The 24,621-nt window shown below is 51.1% G+C and overlaps 1 protein-coding gene across 8 annotated transcripts in view; it reads left to right on the top strand.

Annotated features, from left to right (window-relative positions):
- Window positions 1–7,434, top strand: part of ZNF652 (zinc finger protein 652) — a 72,823-nt gene extending 65,389 nt beyond the window's left edge. For all 8 annotated transcript variants that reach the window (XM_037149870.2, XM_053655169.1, XM_053655172.1 and 5 more), the window contains one exon: window positions 2,946–7,434. In XM_037149870.2, coding sequence (XP_037005765.1) covers window positions 2,946–3,457 — 512 coding nt within the window. In that variant the 3' untranslated portion in view covers window positions 3,458–7,434. The remainder of the gene's footprint in view (window positions 1–2,945) is intronic.
- Window positions 7,435–24,621: the final 17,187 nt, after the last annotated feature.

Below are 24,621 nucleotides of genomic sequence, written 5' to 3'. Positions count from 1 at the left end.
CAGTCCCGTTTGTTAGCGTCAGGGTGGCTCTATCACATGTGACAGTAACCACATCTTCAGATGCATCTATAGAGATACAAACGTGCGCTTCTAGTTGTCTGGATGGAATTGGTTGTTAGTGTATCTCCCAGCCACCCACTGGACAGCTGCTCCTTAAAGTGGGACATGTACAGGTGGTCAGTTTCATATGCTTCATTTTGACTTTTCCTTATTTCAGCCTCTGTGTAATCATACCTTGGGGTTTCAGGGGAACCTTGACATCAGTCCTTAGCGCAATCAGAAGATGGGCTTTGTGAATAATGGGAAGTGGGGGGGGGGTAGGATCGCGGCCTTGTGTCTGGAACAACAAATGTGGAAAATTGGGTAGGACATTAAGAAATGAAAATAAAAGGTTATGTTCATATAGAATAAGGACCCATTTTAATTTGAATCCGTGAATTTGTGGCAGGGGAGTTCCAACACTTTTTGGTGTTTCTGTGGCAAATCGTTATCCTAGACGTCTGCAGTGAGAGGTGGTTGGAGAGACCCAGGACGAGAGCCAAGTTTGAGCACCTAACAAAGTTAAAAGCCAATGAACTTTCATTAAATGCATGCTGTTTGTGAATAAAGGGTCTACTGCACCTAAGAAGTGTTAGTGAATCGAGCAGTTCAAAGACGAGGGAGTGAGTACCAGCTGGAGAACCCGGAACGGAGGGTCCTGGAGCGCAGTGGGTTACGGAGCAGGTTCTTTTGGTATATTTTGTAGGACAAGTAAATCACATTTGCTTTAGAAAACCAGAACATACATGAGTTCAAAACACATAAGGTATCACTCATAATCCCATCACCTAGAGACAGTCACTGATGACATCTGTTGTATTTCTTCCCATATGTTTTCTATATGTATTTTTCTATATCTATTACCCAGTCAGGATAATATATATCTCTGACCAGTGTGGCTCAGTGGGTTGGACATTGTCCCACAACCCAAAGGGTTGCCGGTTCGATTCCTAGTTGGGGCCCATATCCGAGTTGCGGGTTTGATCCCTGTTGGTGGTGGGCAAGAGGGAACTAATGGATATTTCTCAGATACATCGATGTTTCTCTCTTACTCTTCCTCCCTCCCTTCCCTTTTCTCTAAAAATAAATAAATAATCTTAATAAATAAGTAAGTCATCTTTAAAAAACTTAAGTAGATAATTGTACTTTTCATAACTTGCTTGTTTTACTTAGTATACTACATCCTTAATAGATTACAGATTTTATGTCAATAATTATATTCTGTACTTTTGTAATATTGTTTTTAATGGTACTTTCTATCAGGTGGGTGTATCATAATCGATTAAAACTCCACCTAACGTAGAATTTGAGGTCTTTGAGGCGGTTGGAGGAAGGGGACCCAGAGCAGGAGCACAGTCCTCTGACAGGCGGCTGTGAGCCACAGGGAGGGCCCGGCAGGGGCGGGGCATCAGAAGAGCACACGGGCGCGCCTGGCCCTTCAGCCCACTCTCTCGGGGACGGAAGGGAAATAAATGCTGGCTTTGAGCAGGGAGGGGGCTTCAAAGGCGGAGAGACGGAATGAGGACTGCATGCGGTGAAGACGCTGGTGTGGGAGCACCCAGGGTGGAGGAGGAGGAAGGGAAGAACTTTCCGGGGTGTGTGCAGGAGCGGAGCAGTGAGGCGGGAAGTGCCAGAAAATGACTCTGGGGCCAGAAGGCAGTTGTAAGTGCTGGCCCTGCACGAGCTGTAGAATCGTGCGCAAGTCTCTTCATTTCCTTACCAGTGAAACAGGAGTAACCAAAACCTACGCACATGCCTGTGAGTCTTCTGGCGTGTCACTGTGAGGGTCACCGGGGTTGACGGTCGTAAACTGAGAGCCCTGCTGAGGACTCAGTGAGACCCAACACAGAGTAGCACTTACATGGAATGGAATAGGGCCACCGTTGGAAAGAAAGGGGACAACAACTGAAGTGACAGCAAACTCACTCATAGCAGGAGTTACTGTGAGGTACAATCTACGCACACGGGGCCTGGATGAAGGAACCGATAAGTGCAACCACGTCGTCACCGAGCCACAGGTGGCCCAGGTCCTCCACCCCCACCTCAGCCTTCCATGTGACGTGGTCGATGGACTTGAACTACCATTTAGCCCCCCCAGCAGCCTGGGCCGAGAAGCAGGCAGACATGGCAGGGCACTGAGCATGAGTGTAAAGGAAAGTTAGGAAGCTTAAAAACGAGGCTCTTCGAACCCCACCCCCTGCTCCCCAGGTGGCCTCAGCCCGCGGGCTTCTGTTTCCTTCTGACGCCTCGGCTCAGCGTTTCCCAGCCAGAAGCAGTGGCGCACCCACACCCCCAATGTCCGCATATGGCGGACATTTGGAAATGGCGTGGGACGTTTTCGATTGTCCCTGGGGCCTGCAGCAGGCTGACACTGAGACGCTGAGCGCTCTGCCGCCGGGGTGCGCACTGTGGGCTGAGCATGGCCAGCCTTTCCCGGGTCCAGCACTGAAGAGTAAGGCCCACTGTAAGGATTCAGCATGAGTGGACGCCAGGAGACGCAGTTCCTCACAGGATGCTACCAGCAAAACCTCACTTTTGGGTGCGACGTCAGATATCGCTGACAGATCGCAGTAACTTGCCTGGACTTAGAGGAGAGAGTCTCTGTGGTGGTAGCTCCCCTGAGCCCAGAAAGGCCATATGAACGGTCCTTCCCGTGGGGTGCGAAGGTGCCTGCTGTGGGTGCCATTTCTTTTGAACCGAGCCTAGATGATAGGACAGTAAGTTGTATGTAAGTGTGACTCGTACCTGCTCTTGCCTGTTAAGCCCCCACTTTGGGAGGCTGTGTTAGCACGTAGGATGCCATAAGGGAGAGGAGTGGTCGTCCTTTCTAACCTGAGGAATGGCTTGAGCACCTACTTACTGCCACGGAGTTAATCATTTTTTGTGTGTGTCTCCGTTCCTCTCAGGAGAGAAGCCCTTTATCTGTGAAATCTGTGGCAAAAGCTTCACCAGCCGCCCCAACATGAAGCGGCACCGCAGAACGCACACCGGCGAGAAGCCCTACCCGTGCGACGTGTGTGGCCAGCGGTTCCGCTTCTCCAACATGCTCAAGGCCCACAAGGAAAAGTGCTTTCGGGTGACCAGCCCCGTGAACGTGCCGCCCGCCGTCCAGATCCCGCTCACGACCTCCCCCGCCGCCCCGGTGCCGTCGGTAGTGAACACCCCCACCACCCCCGCGCCTCCGATGAACATGAACCCTGTGAGCACTCTGCCCCCGCGGCCCATCCCCCACCCCTTCTCGCACCTGCACATCCACCCACACCCTCATCACCCACACCACCTGCCCATCCCTCCCGTGCCTCACCTGCCCCCCCCTCCAGCGCTCTTTAAGAGCGAGCCTTTAAATCACAGAGGCCAGGGCGAGGACAGCTTTCTGCGGCACCTGGCAGAGAAGAACAGTCCGGCACAGCATCACTAACATCCACCTCCTTGTGTGTGTTCTCTGTGCGCCGGGCGCCCGCGTATGAGCGCGCAGAGGGGGCTGGCGAGCGTGTCTGCACCTGGCAGGCTCTCCTCGGCCCCCACCAGGAGCTCCGCCATCGTCTCGGTGAATCGGCACACCCAGGGGTGAGCAAGACCACCCTGAGCTCATGGAGGGGACTGTCGTCTAAACCAGGGGACCACCAAACCGAAGCCCGATTTGCTTGCATTTTCTGGTGACTTTTATAAATTTCAAGTACTCAGACTCGTGGAATTTTATAATTTCATATCAGCCGATGAGGTATGCTTGCTTTTATATCCTGGACTTCTCCTCAAAGAGGGGACAGGCCTGGTTTCCTTTGTACTAATCGGGGAGGCTGTGAGGTTAACCCAGAGCATTAATTGCATCACTGTGCATCGTAATGAATTCTCTTCAGCTTCCGGTGCTGGCTACAGAGCGGGGCTGGCCGCGTCTCACGCATATCACGCATTATAGAGAAGGGCGGAAGTCTTCTCCTTTGTGTAGCTCTCCTAACACACTCTTTATTTTACTACAGAAATTATTTTAGAGTTTTTGTATAGACTTTAGTAGTCTGTTTCTAAAATGAAATGTATTTCAATAAGCGGTGTAATTTTTTCAGTGTAGCTGGACCTATGTTGTAAACTAGAAAAAAAATTTTATAATCATCAAAATGTGATTCTTAAAAGATGCATATAACTTCTATAGTTCAAAGTTATTCTGACACCCGTACAACTCAAAGGTGCTGCGGAGACTGGGCGTGTCTGAGAGGGTCTCCGGACCGGGCCACGCGAAGGCGAGGTTCTGCTTGCAGATCTTGGCGTCGGTCCTGGGTGGTCTTTTAGTCTCTGCCTAACACTCAAGTGTCTTTGGGCTCCCGTCCTCCGTGTCGCGTCCTCCGTGTCTCGTCAAGCGGGCCACTAGCAGAGCGTGGGACCTTCTCCGGGAAGCCACCCGCGGCTCGCACGCTTTGGAGGGCCGAGTCCAGCCGTTCACGTCCAGAGGAGGAAGTGGTGGAGATTGTCTCATCCCGGCTGCGTCTGTCTCTCACTTCCCTCGGGAACTGTGTTCGTGTTCGGCCCCCGTGGGATGACACATCGAAGTCTCATAGTGCGCTTCCTGTTTTGAGGTTGCTTTATTTTTCTAGAACCGTTTCAGAAAGCAGTGCACTAAAATCACAGATGCGGCGGCGCTGAGAGTGGCTGAGAAACCCGGGTGATAACAGACCAGCGTTATCACTGATGTTTCACAGCATCTGCTCCACCGCCGGGTGCGCCCACCGCTCCGAGCTCTAGTCCAGCACAGCTGAAATCTGTGGTGCGGGGGAACAACTGCGTGTGTTGCCGTGTCCTCTGCAAACAGTTTTGTGGCGGCTGCGTGCACGGGCGGTGGGAGCAGCATCTCTAGTGTCGGGCCTCTGGCAGGGCACTTTTTTCAGCTCGGAGAGCGCAGTCAGCCAGGGGCTTATTAAGGAGAGGCAGACCCGAAGGGCTAACATACCGATGTGTTTTACTGATCAAATGTATCCAGACTCAGTAGAGCTAAAAATTTTGTAATTTTTCACCTCAGAGAACTGAATTCCAAAGCTAGATCTACTTACTTTCTCTGCCTGTCATGATTTTTTTTAATCTTGAATTTTTTTTTTCATTTTCTTTCCTCAGCCTCTTAAATCATTGCCTGAATCAGAACCCTGGCTTTTATTTATTTTTAATTTTAGATATGCAGACATACTTTAAGCACCTTCCTGGCCGATAAGCTCTGTGGTAGGCAAAAGTGGAGCTCTTTCCATTGAGGTTAAGTCCCTGTTCTTAAAATACTACATTCTCTGTTAGCTTTCTGGTTTAATCTGTCCACTTTGTTCCGATATTGCCTTTGTTTTCTATCATGAGCATAGAAAAATTTGGGAATGAGGCAGAAAAGTATCTCAAAAGACAACTTTCCCCCTGGTTTGGATGTAATTTCTAAAGAATGGTGTTTTAAACATGTGGATACACTCTTTGAGCATCTAGGCACCCAGACCAATGAGGGGGTTGATCCCCTGTATGTGACGGTCGACTGAGTGGCCGCCTCCTGCTGCTCCCACTGTCCCTCCAACCCCACGATGAGCCTGGGGGCCCTGCCTCTGAGCAGACAGGCCGTCATCTCACGGCCAAACCTGTAGCATTAAAATTAGTTTTTAAAGATGTAAACTGAAGCTTAGTTCATTGGCTGTACCTTTCTCTGTCCTAAATAAATTTGTGGAATAGGGCAGCAGTTGTGATTTCTGGACCTGAGACCACCGAAGCAACTGTTTCATGAGGTGTACTGTAATTATACACTGGAAAATTCAGGTAGTCATCTTCGATTTTTTTAGTCAAGCGAATATAGCCATAAGAAATTATCTGCCGCATACATAGGAAAACCAGTCTTAAGCAAATAATCACCACCACTCATAGCATAAGCAAAAAAAAAATTTTTTTTTGAATCAACATTGTCACACAATACAGTTCTAAGCGAATGGTATTGTGGGACATTCTGGAAACTTCCAGCTTTTTTTAATATATGAGTATACCTCCTCTGACTTGGGATTTGTGGTCTTGAGGGAAATGCCCAGAACGTCACTGACTCTTTGTGAGTGTCGGTTACCTGCGAAGAGCAAAATGCATTAAGAGTATTCACAGCTTCGGCGTCTGAGCTCAAGAAGCGCAGGGTTAATTAAGCCTTAAACGTGCACACACGTCGGGTGCAGCTCGCTCCAGCCTCATGCCCAGGGCCTCGGATCTGACGGGGCCTCTCCTGAGGTCAGAGTTCCCTCCCACCCGTAGCAGAAGCGCCCATGGCTTTTAAACTTGTTCTCTTTGCTGTCTGTTCATGAAGAAGAACCGTGGAGGGGTTTGGGTTCTCAGCCACTATCTGTACTTAAATGAGTCTTTCAAAGGCAACAGCGGCCACCTCTGCACACCACACAGAGACCAGATTGAGGCTGTCTCGTCGCTTAGCTGTGTTGTCTTCGAAGGCTTGTATCGTTGCTGGGGTTGAGACCTGCTTGAGGAAAATTCGCAGGGACTTTCTCGAGTTGGTGCTGCTTTTTCTCCTTTTTCTGTTCTTTTCTCATGGGTTTATCATTGAAACATAACGTCTTTCTCAGCCTTACGGAAAGGCTGCTTGCTGCTCTCTCGCGTGAAGTCAGGTAGGCCCGTCCCAAGTGAGGTTTCCCATTGAGTAGAAGATGAACAATGGGAAGCCATCCGGCCTCATCTCCGTGTCTGTCTGTGATTTGATTGATGGTTATTTCCAGCAAACAGGGAGGCCGCTACATAAAACTTTACTGGGGTTCAAAGAAGCCTTCGCACATCAGGTCCACGAGCTTTTCCAGCCCACCCTTGCCACTCGCGCTTCTCTGGGCGACCAGCTCCGGCAGCGCGTGGGCGCGGTGTCTCTGCACTGCGTGGGCGGGCGGGAGCCGCCTCCCCCTGTGGTCGCGCGCTCCCCCCACTGGCTTGTCCCTCCTGTACTGACCGAAGGCAAAATACGCTGAAGAGACACTTGGGATATTTGAGTTTTCTACTCTTGACAGTTTTTTCAGTTTTTATGTTTGTTGAGTGGATGTGTATGTTTAGTTTCATTGTGATTTCACTGGATGTTTGAAATTTTCAGAAGATCAAGCAGAAAAAGAAATCCATTGCAGATGTGTATATATTTACCCCATCTTGCACATTTCAGTTTGTGGGACACAGATGGTGGTGGGTTTTATTGTAGGAAAAAAAATAATGAAAGAAAACTAAAGTTAGAGAAACCTTTCTATTTGAGCTACTGTACAGAAGAGGCATCTTTTATTGCATTGCTGATCCACACGATGACCATTTCGATGCTGTTCTAGACTGTATGGGAAGTATTTAATGAAAAAGCGGTTAGGGTACCTTTAAGGGTTTTATCAGCTGTGTACCATTACAAAAATAAACTCACTTGGAACTCTTCAGACTGTAAAGTCTAGCAAATAAATAGTTGGGTTTTCTTTTTCCTTTGCTTCAACCAAGGTGAGAAATTTCCCAAAAGGTCATTTTTTTTTCCCCAGGAATGAGAGGTCATTGGCCGCTAGAGATGGTGGCATTATTATGCACTAGCAGTAGCCCCGCTGGTCTGCTTCTGTCGCCTGTAGCATTTGGGACAGGTAACGATGACCCTGCAGCCCTGGACACTACCTCGTTAAAGCAAGCCAGCCCCCCTCCACTTCTATGGAAGCCATAGCAGTTGCCATCAACGCATCCACTTTCATAATTCTACACTTTTATACTCTAGACTTTTGATACACTTTATGATCAGATCTTTTTGTCCTAGAGGATAGATTTTGCACAGTTCAAAGGAAGATCAAACTCCTTGGTTGTCGCAACTTTGAAGCTTCAGGTTGAGTAAATTTGAATAAAGAACCAGATAATGTACCGTTTATCCAATTCCTCATTTAGGTCAAAACTATTTTGCAGGGTTGCCTATTTGGAAGACAAACGCCTCTTTTCCTATTCCCCATGCAGAAGGTATATTGTTGTAAGAAACTGCTTATAAAGTGGATTCCTACCGTTACTCTGTGTATTTCTCCTAAGACGTGTATTGTCACAATGTTCCTGCAGCTTTTATTTCCGTATGACAGATGCAGGGATAGACACACCCTGCTCCGATCCTCCATCACCCACCGCTGCGTCAGTCTCTCTCACCCTGTCCCTGAGTGCCTTCAGAAAGCCAGCATCCCGGAGCGTCCGTCCCCTGGTGTAACTCCTACCTCTGACTCTTTCATTCTCCATGAGTCCTGGGGCTCGCGCTTGTCCCAGAGGGTTTGGCTCTCCAGGAGAGCTGAGACCTTGGGACAGAGGATTTTGAACGTATTTGTTTGGTTTCTCCATGTCGTGCTCGGATTGCATTTTTAATTTACATCTGACTGCTTCACCTATTACGTCTCTAATGATGAAATATTTTACCCTTATCTTACTTTTCATTTTCCTTTCTTTCACCAGCAACTAGATGTTCTTTTAAAACTTGAGGTCAGCGAGCATGCCCTTTGAATATCTTTTGCTCCTCCCAGTCTTCCCGAATGCCTCCCGTTTTGGGGGGACCCCGCCTGCTGCTGTCGCTGCTGCCAGTCCTCGGCGTCCCATCTCTTCCAGAAACATTTTTGCGAGGTTGTACCCATGGCTTTATTTTAATCAAAAGTCCCTTATTGGTTTTTGACCTGCCTCTCCTATCTTCCAGTCCCTCGGTAATTCCAGTACTTCCTTTTCTACTTGCTCTCCTCTGATTAAGTTTTAAAATATGATTGATAGATACTCAATGAAGGATGTAGTTAGAGGGGGGTTAACAGTGTGTTCTCCGTGTGACATGAGCACCTTATTATTAAGACATTTTAGCATTGGCTCATCTTCCAGTCAGGACTGAGGTCTGTGCTGTGCACGGGTTTCTCGCTCCTTTCTGTTCTCCCTCAAAACTGAAAACGCTTTAAAATGAGGAAATTGGATTGAGTTGTTTGTTGGGCTTTTTGTTTTTTATTGTTGGTTTTGGGGTTGGATTTTTTCTTTATGTGAATGGAAGCTGTTGAGTATTTTGGTCTTAGTCAAGGTCTTTCCTTTTGACTTAAGATGTCATGCCTCTTCCCTTCAAATTAATAATACTAATACTCAGGTTTTCAAGACTAAAAACCACACCAAGTGGCACGGTAAGAAGGCAGCTGTGAATGACCCTCAGTCCTTTCTGTCCAGCGACGGTATGTTTGGGGGGCAGTGCAAAGCCGTGAGAGTTGGTTTATGTTTGACGATGAGCAAGTTCAAGACGCCGGACATCTCTCGCTGGCTCTTTGGAATGGGGAGGCTAGTTTACAAAGTGCCGGAGGTCCGTGTCTCCAGAAGGAAGTGACGAGGGCTTCTTGTTATTTTCATACTTTCCGCTTTTATTTGCCTTGATAGTCCCCTATTATTGACCTGGAAGCTTTTGCCTCTTTTCGGGAGCAACTGGATGCCTGAAGTAATCACTTTAGAACGTGTGGTCCCAGGCGGGACGTGTGGAGAGCCGTGGTGGGTTCACGCTTGGAGAAGCCACATCCCAGAGACAGTGCTGGCGTGTTTCATGTCTTCCACGGTAGGAAATGTTTGGAGCAGGTATCCAAGGGTGCTTGCCCCTGAGCAGTGTCCCCCTCTGCTTTCGAGTCCCAGGTTCCCTTTACACCAGGGGACCTTCTCTGCTGAGACTGGGGGTGTTGCGTGTTACTTGAAAACTATTTGGGGGGCGTAGGATGGAGGCGGGAAAAGAAGAGCCAGAAGCTGAATTCTGCCCAACTTCAGGAGGAAATCTGATACTTGCATTGCTCGTTTTGACCAACCAAAGAGCCTGTCTCTGTACCGGATGTGCCAAAGAATCAGGTTGTCCCTACCTGTCTTTTACAGGTGAGAGGGACCATGTGACCAGAGGGCAGAGGTGCCAGCTGACGTCCTGCCTAGGTCCCGAGGCTCTGTTTGGTTGCATTTGCAAGTTGGTGGGAAACACTGTTTTAGAATCTAACCTTCCCAGAAATACCTTGTCTGTGCTTGACTATTCAATTCGTTAGATTTTTCAAAACTAAAAAGAAAACAAAAAAAACTTGCGTGGCACCATGTTGCTGTTTGCTTCTGCAGTCATACCCCCAAGGATTTATGTACAGCCTCTAAAAATCAGAGGAGGCCTTCGGGGAGATGCATTCATTCATTACTCCACAGGATGTTGTTTCATCGGCAGTACTGGCTCTGTCCACAAGGGGGCAACAGAGTACTTCAGCTTCTCCATTCTAAGGTTCTAAAGAAAGAGCCCGCTTTAAGTCTCCTATAGAATATCCTCTTTTGACTCCATGTTTATTTATAGATCTTGGTTTTTAAGACATTTTTCCTTATTACTGTGTCCAGTAGTTGCTCAGACTTCACGATGCAAACAAAGGTTGATGTGTGGGTCAGAGGTCCTTGTGGGTCAGGCATGTTAATTAGCCTTTTAAAATAATGGTGCCCGAGCCCTGGGCAGTGTGGCTCAGTTGGTTAGGCGTTTTTCTGCAAAGTGAAAAGGTCACCAGTTGGATTCCCGGTCAGAGCACATGCCTAGGTTACAGGTTCAGTTCCCAGTTGGGGCATGTATAAGAGGCAACTGATTTGATGATGTTTCTCTCTCACATCAATGTTTCTCTCCCTCAAATAAAACATTTTAAATAATGGTGCCGGAGATTGACCTCCTCATGGGAGATGTCTTCTGTGCTAAAGCAGGAAAGCGACCCTCCTTCTTCCAAATCCCACCACCAGCAGAACCCAGACATCCCTGAGAAAGACGGGCGGCGGGGGTAGCTCTGGAGTGCGAGCGCGGAACTGCTCTTCACGGGGTCTGCTCCAAACGGGCGCCTGTCACACCAGGGAGCAAGGCCCGGGGTCAGGGAGGTCCCCTGAAGCAGCCACTCCTCCAGGTTAGGGGTCACTTACCTTGGGGCTCCTGACCCTCGGAGCCCTCTGGCCGTGGGTCCTGTGCCTGCTCCTCGCAGCGGTGTCCTCACGGTGAGCAGGTCGGGAACCAGCAGTGTCCCCTGTAGAGCCAGGAGGCGCCTGCCCCTGGACTGGCCTTCCTGATGCGTGTCCGTCTGTCTGTCTCCTTGTCCCCGGCCAAGTCTGACCCTGAGCAACAGGGAGATGGAGGTGTCCGCTTGTAACTCCACCGTGTGACAAAAAGGTGAAACGGAAGCTGTGATCGGTTTAGGTGACAGGTGGCCAGGTGTGACTCGTTCGTGTTATTTTTGTTTTCCCCAACAGTACTGAGATCACTTGCACTTTTCCTCATTCCTTATAGAAAAGAAAATCCAGTTTGCTTGCCAGAAATTGTGTAGTGTTAGGTTTACAAAGCTTGGTGTTGAATGTTGAACATTTGTCCAAAGGAGTTTGACGAAACAGAAGCTGCTTGGTCCCTGTTCTGCCTGCCAGGTCGTAAGGGTGAAGGCCATGTGGCTGGGGTGCTTGTGTCAAGTTCAGAAGGGGGCAGCGTCCCTCTCCTACCTCTGCCAAGACGCGACTGAAGGTCGGGTTGACTCGTGTAGGGCAGGTACTTCTTATGCTGCAGAGAAGTTTAGAAGATTGGGGATGTGACAGAGGAAGGACAGGATTTCTTCAGATGGGAGAGCGACTGGGGAGAGGCGGGCTGGCCTGGGGGGCCGCAGCGAGCGGGACAGAGCTGCCTCCAGCCCTCGCGCCGGCCCGGCCTCCCTGCACAGTCGTCTCTTCCCCCGGCGTCCTGTCGGGCCCCCGATGTACTGATTTCCCCCCTTGCGTTAACTATACCAATATTATTTTTTTAGCAATTGAAATGCACTTTTTTATTTCAACTCAATCATGATTTTAAGTATAAGAAATTTATAGACTGTTAAAACTACTTTTTGTGTGTATTTTTAACCACTTGATGTAGCATTGTCTATTTTATTCTTGTGAGACTCCGGTACAAGTGTACCGCTTCACTATGTCCCCGAGATGCTGGGCCTTTGGATGTGTACGGTAACCAACTTAATGTTCAAAGTAAAAAAAAAAGTAGCCATAGCTGTTGTGTCTTTCTTCACTCCGTTTCCTCCTCATCCTCCGCTGACGTCGTTCTGAGGTCTCCTCGTTAAATGAATTGTCTTTTTTCCGTAAAATGAACAACCCATGTCTCCTGTCACTGGTTGTGTCTGGCCCCGGTAGCAGGCTGCGCAGCCCACAAACCCTGCAGACCTCTCCACGGAGGACCCCGCGTCTCCCAGGCTGCGGGCCACCCACACAGGTCAGTTCTCTTCCCTGGGCGCTGCCCGGCTCCATGCTGATTGGTTTCGGTAATACTATTCTATCTAGCTGAGCGATAACCCGAACATACCCCAGAAAACAGTATTTGAAAAAAAAAAGATCCCGCTTGGGTTCCGAACCAGTTTGAAGAAAAATAAGCACAGATGGGAACAGCTCACAAAGTACATTCAGTGAAAAGCAGTGACTATAAAATATGGCACTCAGGGTGAGGTTCCATTTCTCCGCTTATTTGTTTATTCCCCACGTGCTGGTCCAGTGCCTGGTCCGTGCCGGGCACTGATCCAGCCCCCGGGGACCCAGCAGTGAGCCTGGCAGAGGCCCTGCCCTCAGGGAGCCCCTGCCCCAGAGGAGGAGACCCCCCCGAGGTAAACAGACGGTCATCTGCTGCGGGGTCAGCCGGCGAGGTCAGCGGTGGGCCTGCCCTCTGAGCTGTTGCTGACGCCAGCGGGGAGGTCAGCTACCCTCAGTGGCAAGTGTCTCCAGCTCAAGGTCCACCCTGTTTTGTTCCGTGCGAGGACTCCAGTGTTCAGGAAGGAAACCAAATTATTGTGCTGGGCCCGCTCTGTCTCAGACTTCTCCTGACGGAGCGAGACTGCCCGCGTCCGGGGTTGCGGTTCCTCCTCTCTGTCCTCTCGTAGCTCTGACGCACACCTGCCGGTGCTCCCGCATTCTCTCGTGGATGTGTTGCGGGCGCTCCCGCACCCCGACACCTACGAACCAGCGGCTTCAAACTTACGTATTTTTCCATTACTTGATTTTCCAGTATACATATTGAGGAGCTCATTTATGTAAGCGAATTAAAAGTTCAAGAAAATACCTTCGTGCTACACTTTGATATTCCCCAGTTTTAAAAAAAGCTGATCATGAACTAAATTAATTTTAAAGCGCACCGAGAAGCCCTGCCTGAATTGTTTTGTACCGAGTCGGGTTGTGTGACGTAGATGTCCCCGCACGGTTCCGTTGCTGGCGGGGACCTTCCAGCCTCAGCCGCGCCGCAGCCCTGCCTCGGCCCCATAGCCCACTGCCAGTACCGGAGCAGCCAGAGCTGCTTCCTTGCAATTCAGTTTTTAAATTTTTTGTTGTGTTTTTTCCGTGACCATTTCCCCTCCTACATGTTCTTCCAGCACAGCACACCCCGCCCTCCCTCCTTCCTTGCAATTTAAACATGAACTCCCTTTTCAAGTTCTCCATAGTAAGTGACAGTAACGATGACCCTCAGTGAGTCACACCTCCTTGTGTTCACACCCTCTTGTCCCTCGCCTCTCCTCCCACTGAGTTCCCAGTAAACGGCCCTTCTCAATTCCCTGGAATCTGGGCTGGCCCTGTGGTTTCCCTGACCGAGTGACTGGGGCAGAAATAACGTGCCCATTCTGGAGCCCATTCCTCAAGACGCCGGGCGGCTCCTGCCTCTCTCCTCTTGGCATGCAGCTGCCAAGTGCAGAGCTCAGGCCGGACGGCTATGGGGTGAGGGACCGCACGGGGACGTCCAGGCTGTCCTGCCGAGGCTGAGGACTTGGAGCTAAAGACATCTCAGGCCTTTAGTCTCAGCGGACCCTCCCAACTAAACGCACATTCAGGGGCCCAGGGGAGACCAGCAGGACAACCACCCAGCCAACCCAAAGAAGTAATTAGGAATAAAGCGATATTGGTACAGGTCACTAAAGGTTTGGGGTGCTTTGTCACACAGCAGTAGGTCATCTGAAACAGCCCTCAGGTGCGGTGAGAGCTTATACCTTTGCACGGTCCCTTCTGGAGGAAGCTCACTGCTTAGGCCATAACTAATAACATTGGCCTGTGTGTATCTAGGTCCCTGTGGACAGGCCGGTGAGCCAGGACCAGTGGAACAGGGAAACTGAGACAGGTGGCCCAGCAGTTCCCAACCCCCTAGAGAATCCAGATTCCAGGCCGTTTGCAGCCCTGCAGTAAATCTAGCTTCCCTACCCCAAGGGCACCTTGCACTTCTCCTCCCCAGCCAGAGGGTACATAGCTCCAGTGACCTCACTCAGGAAGAGAGAAAGCAGAAATTCAGTTAACGACATTTGCCAACCACACCCCACACCCGAGGACAGATGAGATTAAAGAAATAAATCCCATTTTGGCACATCAGCATAAAACTGATGAATAGTCTATTGAGATCCTCCCCTAATACCTCCCCTAAGCTCCCAGCCTTTAAAACCTCTCAGAATTGTCAAGGTGTCCCCATGCTCTCCACCTCTAGGAGTAAGACTATATATCCTTTCTCTCTGCCCCACGGGCGTGCGTCTCCTAAACTGAAGGGGCCCCACAAGGCCCACAACCAGGGAGCAATGGGCTTCGGTAAACCCCTGACCCTGTCTCCAAGGCCCCCTTTTCTCTGACTTCTTCTCAGTGAGCTAACACAGCCCCCCTCCCTGAGGCTCTCCTCACTCCCACCATGCCGAACCCTTCCCTGTCCCCCTGTCCCCCTGTCCCCAGCCATAATAAACATTCCCTACACATTGCCAGGACTCCTGTCGTAAAATCTTTCCTGCACAAAGCGGAGCACCCATGCACTCCCGGCCGGCAGACCCGCTCCGGGCCAGGTCCCCTTCCTGGTAACACCTGTCACCTCCACTCCCAGTCCATACCAGGAAGGAGGATCTGGTGTCCGCGGCTGACCCCGCCAGTAACACCACCGTCCCAGAATTCCCTGCACCAGGCCTTCTGGCCTGCCCGCTCTTCTGGGTTCCCAGCTTTGTTCCAGAACTTTCTGAGTTAGGAAATGCCTGGTTTCAGACGTGACGTGGCCCTGCACCTAGAGCCAAGTCAAGCCCTGTTTGGCTTCGTATTCGGTGACACCTTTGAGCTGCTGAAGACGCAACTGAAGGAGACAACACAGTAAGGGGCCAGACACACCCAGGCCGCCCCCCCTCTCCTGCACAGTGGTGTCGTGGCTGCCCTGAGCCTGTCTCCACATCTGCAAGAGAGGGTATTGATAGTGGCTCCCTTAGGGTCACTGTGAGAATTGAACACAGCAGCGCAGGGAACATGCTCGGGTCAGCCTGTGTTGGGTGGTGTTCGGGACAGGCGGCTCTGCAATGGCCCCCCGGGGCTCTTCACCTCCTGGTTTTCACACCCACGCCCCCCTTGCACCCCCCCTCCTCTTCCCTTTATTGGGCTGGATTCAGCTGGTGACTTGCTTCTAAGGAGTAGACAATGACAGAAGTGATGCAATGTCATTTCCAAGATTAGCTGAGTGTGGTCTCTCACTCCCCAGTCACTAGCTGCTGAGTCACAAAAGCACTAAGAGGCAGCCTAAGGGGAACCTGACCAGGAGCTGAAGCCGCTGGCAACCAGGGAAGTGAACTTGAATGTGGATCTTCTGGGGCCTGCCCATAGCCATGTGGGTGAGCTTGGAAGTGGGCTGTCTGGTCCCAGAGAGTCTCAAGGTGACTGGAGCCCAAACTAGTAGCTTATGGCAACCCCAGGAGAGCGCCTGAGCCAGAGACACTGTCTAGGCTGAGCTCAGGTTCATGACCAACGGAAACGATGGGATAATACCGTAAATGCTATTTCAAGCTCTGAGTTGGGGGTGGCCCGTCATGCAGCAATAGACAGTCCACACAGAGTACAAACAAAAGCTCTCAGGAACCCCAGGGAACGGTCATCACAGAGGATGCTGGCCGTGCCGCCCAGAGTCGCCCCCGGCTGCTCCCCAGTGTGTGCCAGCCACTCTCCGCCCAGTCCCTCTCCAGGAATTGCTCTCAGCTGAAGGGAGCCACCTCCCCGAAGTCACACCTCCTGCCCTCCCCAGGGGCAGCCGGCATCAGCGACTGGTTGGTGCAGAAGTGTAGCGACCAGGACCTGTTGTTTCAAGGTGGGACAGTTTCCAAGAGCTGCCCTCTCCCGAAGTCACTGTGAGGTCAGCTGAGGCCTCTGGTGTGAACGCATCTCATCCCACCTCCATGCTCACCTCGACCCCCGACCAATCCTGCTCCTTTAAAGACACAGGTTGTTATTCTCAAGACTTGTGTCAGTTGCTGGGGAACTGATCTAACATCGTGTGGTGCCGGGAGTGGTCCGGGGAAGCAGGCCCTAAGAGGGGGTTTCGGACCCTTGCTGGGCACTGGTGATGAAGACCCCGGCACTGGTGGTGAGCGGAACAGACTCCCTACTCGTGCTGAACGGGTACAATTGTGGTGGCGAACCACGAAAGGGAATGCACTTGGGCTGAGGGTGGCAATGTCACCGGCTTTTGAGATGTTGGGGAAGTACTAATTATTATTTTAAGATTTGGGGTATTTATTTTTAGAATGAGAAAGGAAGGGAGAGAGAAACATCAATTCATTGCCTCTTGTACGCACCCCAACTGGGGACCAAACCCACAACCCAGGCAGTACCCTGACTGGGAATGGAACTGGCGACCTTTCTCCTTGCGAGACAACGCCCTCCCCTCCCTCTCCCCCTGCCCCCCGTTCCCCCCACCCCACCCCACCCCCTGAGCCACACCAGTCAGGGCAGCACTAATTCTGAAGACTGGACTCTGAAGGCTCCTGGCGAGTGTCTCTGATGTGCGAGCGAAAGGCAAGATGCTGAGGGTGTCTGTCCCTGTCCGAAGGCACTGAAGGAGCCTCTGCCTTTGTGACATTCATTGCGCAGCAGCAGAAAACTGAGGCAGGTGTGGGTACCTGCCAGGAGGGCGCCATATCCCATCCCAAAGAGCACGGGACTGGCCTTGGAATTGGGAAGTGGGTGGAAGCTGGAAGGGTTTTGCGGAGCCCAGCAGAAGGAGCCTAGGGTGCCTTAGCACACCGTTGGTGGTAACACAATGGCAAACACATGGCTGGGCAGAAGGATGTGGGGGAAATTGGAGAGAGATCCGAACTCGCCTTAGAGAAAGATTCTTCGGTCTCCGTGAGTAGATTGTCAGTAGGAACCTGGACTTCCAGACCCTGATGGGCTCAGAAGGAAGTGAAGAACACGCCGTGGGAATTGGAGGAAGCAAGGTTTTGTTGTGTAGGGGCAGGGAGCCCCGCAGGGTTGTGTCCGGCGGTCACGCAGAAAATACCCTGTAAGCGATGATGAGCCTGGGTGTTTAGCTGAGGAGATGTTTTAGGCAAAGCCCGATTTTAGTTCTGTTTGCTGCTGGTAGTTAAATACAAGAGCGGAGAAAGAAATTAATGGAAGAACTGCTCAGCAAACAGGAACCAGGACGTGCTGATTTGGGAAATTCTCAGCCCATCAGGATTGCAAAAGATGCCGAAATCCAGAAATGGCCGTCAAAAACTGACAGAGGAAAGCCCAGCCGTGCGGCTCTCCAGCCTTGTGCTAAAATGTCGGGAAGCCCCAAAGGTCAGTCACAGGAGATTCAGTTGCATTAGTTCCTTGGGGCTGCTGCCAGGAAGCACCACCAAATGGGCGGCCTGAACAACAAAAATGTACTGCCTCACAGTTCTGGAGGTGACAAAACCGAGATCAGAGTGTGTCCGTTCGTTCCTCCTGGAGACTGAGCCCATGTCCCCGGCCTGTGCCCTGGCTCCTGGGGTCTGCCTGCCACGGTCGGCTTCCTTAGCTTCTGGGAGCATCACCTCCATCCCTACATGGCGTCTCCTGTGCGCGTGTGTGCATCCCACTTTCCACCTGTCACACTGGACTGAGGGCTCACCCGCTTCCAGATTGGCCTCGTCCTAACCAATCGCATCTGCAACAAGCCCCTTCCCAAGGTCGCATTCTGAGGTACCAGGGGTCAGGATTCCAACATGTGAGTTCATGGGGAGAGACTCAGTTCAACCTCTACCGAAGGTAGTCTTCGGATCTCAGTCAAGCCAGGGTTTGGGGGGGGTTTGTTTTCCCTTAGCCTTCTCAGCAAAAGCCAAATTCTGAGGAATGACCCCAGAAAGACCCATTAGGAGTGAGTCCCTGTGCAGTCCACACAGGGTTCATGGAGCATTTATATCCATAGAAACACCTTGAGCTTAGGCTGAGAGAGAAAGAGCAGCAGATGAAAGCAGGCTGCTGGGTCCCCAGGTTTTACTCATCCTGAGTGACCAGAGCGGGAATCCAACAGCCTGGAGGGCGGAGTCAAGAGCCACGAAGGGCCGGTAGCTCAGTTGGTTGGAGCATCATCCTGATACCCCAAGGCTGCGGGGTCCACCCCTAGTCAGGGCACATACAGGAAGCAGCCAATGATGCAGAAATAAGCGGATCAGCAAATCAATCCATCAATATCACTCTCTCTCCCTCTCTCCCTTCCTCTCTTTCTAAAAATCAATATAATTTAAAAAAAAAAAAAAAAGAGGGATGAAGGTATTTCTGGGCCTTGAAACCTAATGGAGTCTGCTCAACTAGACTTAAAAACTGCTTTGAAGGGGTGGCATTGACCCCACTTATTTTTTTAGAAAGATTTTATTTATTTCTTTTTAGAGGGGAAGGGAGAAGAAAGAAAGGAAGAGAAACATCAATTAGTTGCCTCTTGCACGTACCCCAACCAGGGACCAGGCCTGCAACCCAGGCACGCGCCCTGACCAGGAATCGAACCAGCAACCTTTCACTTTGCAGGACGATGCTCAACCAACTGAGCCACACTGGTCAGGGCCACTTCCCCCATTTTGAACCTGAATATAACTGTGTCCATGCCTGTCCCATCATTGTGTGCTGGGAGTGCTGGCAGCATGGAACCCTTTTCTTCAGTGTCACAGGCCCGCAGATGGAGAAGAATAGTGTCCAGGAGCCGTGCTTATAGGGTTCTGCTCCAGGGATTCATCTTCGTCCGATTTTAAGGGTGATATTTTGAATTTGTGAGCTGATGGTGTTCAGATGAGATTCGGGGCTTTGGATTGGTGATGTAACAGGGTGAGACCCTCGGGAACTTTGGAGGGATGTGACTTTCTGGGGGCCAGAGAGCAGACTGCAGGAGGCAGAATTCTAAATATGGAGCCCCCAAGACACCACACCCTGATCCCTGGAGCTCACTAATATGATGAGCTACTAGTCCTGTGATGTTCTCTGGCACAGATGAACTTGACACCCTGAGCAGACCCCAGCCCAGCCTGCCCAGACCTACAGAATTGCGTGATAGATGCATATTGTCTAAAACAGCTGTTTGTGATCATTTGTTACACAGCAAGAGAAAACCAACTGCCTTAGCAGCAGATAAGAAGAAACTCAACTCCTGCAGCCAGAAAGCAAAACAGCTGAGGGTCAGGCCCACGACAATTATGGGAGTAGCATGGCCCCGGGTAAAGTTGAATGTTCATCCACTGCAAGCCTACATGACGAGGTCAGGGCTGTGCTGGGAAAGGGAGGGACCCTGAGATTTATAATGGGGACACCAGGACCTTCCGGGACTGCAGGAGTGCTTCGCCCCTCCCTGCGAGAGGCCACCATTCCCCTCTTGCTTGAAGAAGATGCACAGGCCTCCCCGCCTTGCCCCAACGCACGCCTCTCTGGACTGTCTCACCTCCCCTCCGGGCCACCAGACGGATGAGTAGGATCAAATACAACATAACTTCGCCAGGGAAGTGCTGGTCTTCCTCAAGGAGGGAAGGCTGAGGCAGTTGTCAATTTTTGCCTCTTAGCTCCAAAGACATCCTTCACTGCCTGTCTGGTGAGTGGAACAAAGCCCTTTAATGTTTCTCCTTTGCCTGTTGGCACGATGTTAAGCTTCGTCACTAGAGGGCCATGGAGGAGCTTAGCAGGAGGAAGGGGTTTCCTTTCCCGCTGCCTGTGAGCTACTCTCGGCAGGTCCCTGCAGCTTCCCCACAGCCCAGCTCCAGCGCGAGGCACTGAGCCTCCCCAACATCCCCTCGGCGGGGCCACACCTCGTGCGTGGCCTCCCCTGCCAGGTTTCCAGCAAGTCCCACCTGCTCGACGCCACAGTGACTTTTCTGCCATCCAGTGAGCCACAACTATGTCCTTTCAAAGAAGTCTGGAGCTCAGCCCTGGGGTGGCCTCTTCCCTGGATGTTCCATCTCAGCGTTGAGGGTAGCGGCTGTTCCTTCCATCCTCTATTTTACACTCTGTCGAGTTCTCTTTGTTTTTTTACTAGCCAGTCCTCCTTCATTACTCCAGTTCCCTGTTATACATCATTATTCTATGTATTAAACTTTCCCTGTTCGAATTACTATGTGGTTTCTGTCTCCTGATTGGACCGAAGTTGCAGGACCCGATCAGCCCATACTCACAGAAGCCAGGACAGTATGATGAGGCTGGAGCAAGGGGTGTAGGGTGGTGTAAGTTGGAAACATGACTATTTACTGATATTGGGCCCTTCTGATCATAACCCCTAACAAAGATGCCAGGGGCTGGTGCTCATAGGCTGCTGGGAAGGCTGCTGGAAGGTGGGAGAAAGTGATGGCTTATGCTAAGAGAAGCAGAAAAGCCATAAATGCTATGGACAACCACGAAGTAAAGGCTCGGCGAAGAGGGCGTGTTAGAGCAGATATACTACAGAGAGCCGGAAAACTGAACAGCAAGCTCTGTCCCACAGGAGGAATGTAATGCTGTGTCAACTCGCAGAATGAACGGCACAACAGGACGCCAGCTTCGAGTGGGGTCCAAGCGGGAAAGGGCTCTGCAGCAGGCTCAGGCAGGCCTGCCACTTGCCGATGAGGGCCGTACGAGTGTGGAATCAGAGGTATCTACGAAGAAATTACATGGAGTTTGTGGCAAGCCCCAGGAGGAGAATTATGTAGACACATACGGGGTCCGGAGCAGCTCCACACCCTCTGCACAAGACTGCTATAAACTTTTGCAAATCTTCTGGAATGCGACTGGACCCTGGCAGAAACAGAACACCCGACCACGGCCATCCACGTTCGTGGAGCCAGGACTGCCCGCCATGAGCCACCGGTTCAAAAGGTCAGGGGGGCCTAACAGCACTTTTAGATGCAAAGAGCATATTCAGAATTGAACCTGAGCAAGAAGAGAGGACACGAGTAAGATGAGCTAGTAAGCTGCACAAGCATGTGGCCCGAACCCGCTGTCATCCCCACCATCACGCTGGTGCCTCTCCTCCAGCTTTCATTTGTGGAGGCTACGTGGGAGCAGGGGGCGGGGCCGCTCTTTATGATCCTCTGAAGTAAGAGCGGAAGAAGCAGAGCTTTGTTCACGGATGAGTTGGCGTGGTGGAGGCAAGCTGAGAACAGACTGACTACTGCTGCACCGCAGGCCTATTCTGGGCAGTCCTGGGAGACGGCAGTGAGGACCGGCTCCCGGTGGGCGGAGCTCGGCGGTGTAAATGGGCATTCCCCACGTGTGGAAAGAGAAGGTGCCCGAGGTAAGACTATGCCAGAGACGTGAACAGTGGCAAATGGTTTGACTGGTTGGGCTTGAGAAATAAAGTTTGGAAGACCAGGGACAAGGAGGCGTGGGAAAGAGACACATGGGTGGACCTGTGGGATTGGGTATGACTGTGAAGATCTTCACATTACACGTTAATGCCCGTCAGAGAGCATCCACCACAGAATAAGCCATAACTACACACGAAGTGGACAGCATGACAGGGTCAGCGGATGTTAGCCAGCCTGTCATTGGTCAATCCAGTGCTCACTCAGTGGGACCATGAAGATCCATGGAGGTAGGAAAGGACAGCTAGAACTGGCCAAATACCACGGGCTCCCACTCATCAAGATTCATCTGGTTACTGCCAACCAGCCTGCCAGGAAGAGACCAATGTCACAGTCCTGATGTGGCACTACCGTTCCTCAGAGATCAACTACCCCCATGAAGACCAGTTGATTACACTGGATCCCTTCCACTCTGGATGAGGCAACAACTCACCTTGACTGGAGTGAACACATATTTGGGGGATGGTTTCAGCTTTCCCGCCTCAAGGCCTGTGATGGTTCCGTCTACGAGTCAACTTTGCCAGGCGCTCATACCCTCATTCATTCAAACACAAGTATAGGTGTGATGTGAATCAACACCGATGGGCAGCTGACTTCAAGTAAAGCAGAGCACCCCCACTAACTGGGTGGGCTTTACCTAGTCAGTTGAAAGGCTGGACGATCAACACCGGGAAAGACGAAATTCCACTGTGGATTTGCTCAGTTCCCACCTGGGAGTTCCAGCCTGCCACCTGCCTGGTGGATTTTGGACTCTTCTAGCGAGCCCCCCACAATTGTGTAGTTCCTTGCAGTAAATCGATTGTATCTGTATCTAAAATTATACCTATATAATCATACCTATATATCTATATCTGTATATAGATATAGATGTACATAGGCCTATATATAGGCCAGAATGCTCTCACATCTACTACTTGTTCTAGTTCTCTGGTGGAGGGAGCCCTGCATCCCTGTCTGAGGGTTTATTTTAAAACAGAGGAGTTGGAGTGGGCAGTAACCTCGTCCATCCCCAAATCACCGGTTTCCAGGGCACCCAGCTAAAGGCCAGCCTTGTCCTCACAGCTGATGGGTGGTGCCATTAACATGGACCTGATGTTAAAGACAGTATCAGGAATAAGAAAACTGTTCAGGGCCACTGCGCTTGGGGCCAGTATTCTGTGCTGCCCGCTGATGCCCGGTGAGTGTTAATAAGCACAGATGGCAGTAAATCACATTGTATGATGTCAGGGGATGACAGGAAGGGTGACTACATGGTGTGGCCGGCCTGAGCGGGTGGGTGCAGACTGATCCAAAGAGGACTTTTGCTGAGAGTCCCCCCTGTGAGTACATGGACAGGTGTAGGTGTGGGTTGGGGTCTGGGGTCTTTGTAGGACGGATGCAGAAACACAGCCTCCTGTGGCCCCGCAAGTGTGAGGTGACCAGGTCAAGTCCCAAAAGGCACCAGAAGCAGGGGAATGATGGATCAGCCAGTCGCAGGAATGAGGGAAGTCCCCTGGAGTCAGGAATATTGAACTGAAAATTGAGAACAGTCGGTATTCAGCATGTGGAAATTACTTTTCCTGCTTTCTGGTGGTGACTTTGCAAGAAGCAGTTTAGGAAGCCTCCGAGCTGCTTTGACGGATGCACCGATTTCACGGCTGGGTTTTCATTTTGTCTCCTGCCGGGCCCAGGTGAGAGAATATTCATTACTGGAAGCCAGCACGCTGCGTTAACATCCAGCAAACGCGCTGGGAAGCTGCCAGCCCCACGCAGGCCTGGAGCAGCAGAAGTGTTGGAGAACAGGAATGGAGGCAGGCTGAGGTGAACGATGGCAGCTCAGGTCAGCAAATAATATCCCAGACCATCAGAGACCACAAAACAGGGCTCACCCTTGACGGCTACAGAATTAGAACTTCAAACATGAGCTAGTTACAAATTAAGGCTCTTTTATTTACCTCCCTTGCCCTCAAGGAGCCACATCTTTCTGCCCAGGTTGCCACCACAAGGAGAATAAATAGAATTAGGGATTAGACCATGTTTGGGTTGGTCTGTTAAGACCCACACCCACTGTCTTGAGTGAAAGAACAGGGCGCTTTTCAAAGGATTTGGGTTTTTCCACCTCCTTATAGTCCCAGTTTCCAGACCTTAGGGACGGGTCAAGGAAACAGCTGGGGACTCCTGCTCAGAGGAGCAACGGTAACGTGTCCCTCCACCCAACTCAGGGACCACCCTGGTGCATCCTGAGAGCTGTCCCCTAAATTAAACCACAGGCTGGGGGACTGGCAGGAGAGCAGGGCTCCATCAAGGCCCCTGACCAGCAACTGGCAGAACCGGCTACAGCCCCTTCTGCCTCCTCCGCTTCCCTCCACCAGCACGCAGCCCCTCTCCTCTGTCCCTGAGCCCACCCCTCCCCCTCCCCCATGCTCACGGGGCCTTGCCCCAGGCCTGTGTTTCTCCTCCATCCCGGCTGTGACCTCCCCTTTGTTGTTCTCAGTTGGTGTGCAAGACAATCACCAGGAGACATTTTTCTACCTGCCTGGGGGAAGGCGGGGGCAGGGGTGGGGATACAGTCAGGCAGTTGGGCTTCATGTTCAAGAGTCAAAACCCAATGTATGAAATAAAGCAAAGTCACTTGTTTGAAAAACAAACCTTTATACTGGAATTTTAAAAAAAAGAGTCAAAACTCTGTAAGTCAAAATTTCATGTGTATCTCAAAGTTCCTTGGTGTCTTGTTTTCTGGGTGAGGAAGCTGACCGCCAGAGAGACAGGGCCACCGAAGGCCACATTGCGAGTTGGCGGCAGAGCGGAGGCCACAGCCCTCGGGCAGGCAGTCCCAGCACCTCCTGGACTATTCCTTTCTCATCCTTTCAATGGCATATTCTTCTCTCTCTCCCTGTTCCGAAACGAGAGGGTCAGGCTGGCTGACCTTGCAGGTGGCTTCCTTGCTCTACAGTCTGTGATGACCTCAGTCTCGCTTCCAGGATTGGGTCCTACTGCCTGAGAAGCACAGAGAAGGGGAAGACCCAGGACTCCCAAACCCTCAAACCAAGCCTGTCCCAACCTAATT

The sequence above is a fragment of the Artibeus jamaicensis genome, unplaced genomic scaffold, assembly GCF_021234435.1.
Source record: "Artibeus jamaicensis isolate MK-2021 breed Jamaican fruit bat unplaced genomic scaffold, CSHL_Jam_final contig_1998, whole genome shotgun sequence".
NCBI classification, from domain to species: domain Eukaryota; kingdom Metazoa; phylum Chordata; class Mammalia; order Chiroptera; family Phyllostomidae; genus Artibeus; species Artibeus jamaicensis.
The sequence above is the reverse complement of the archived record's forward strand: the minus strand, read 5'-3'. Positions and strand labels throughout refer to the sequence as shown.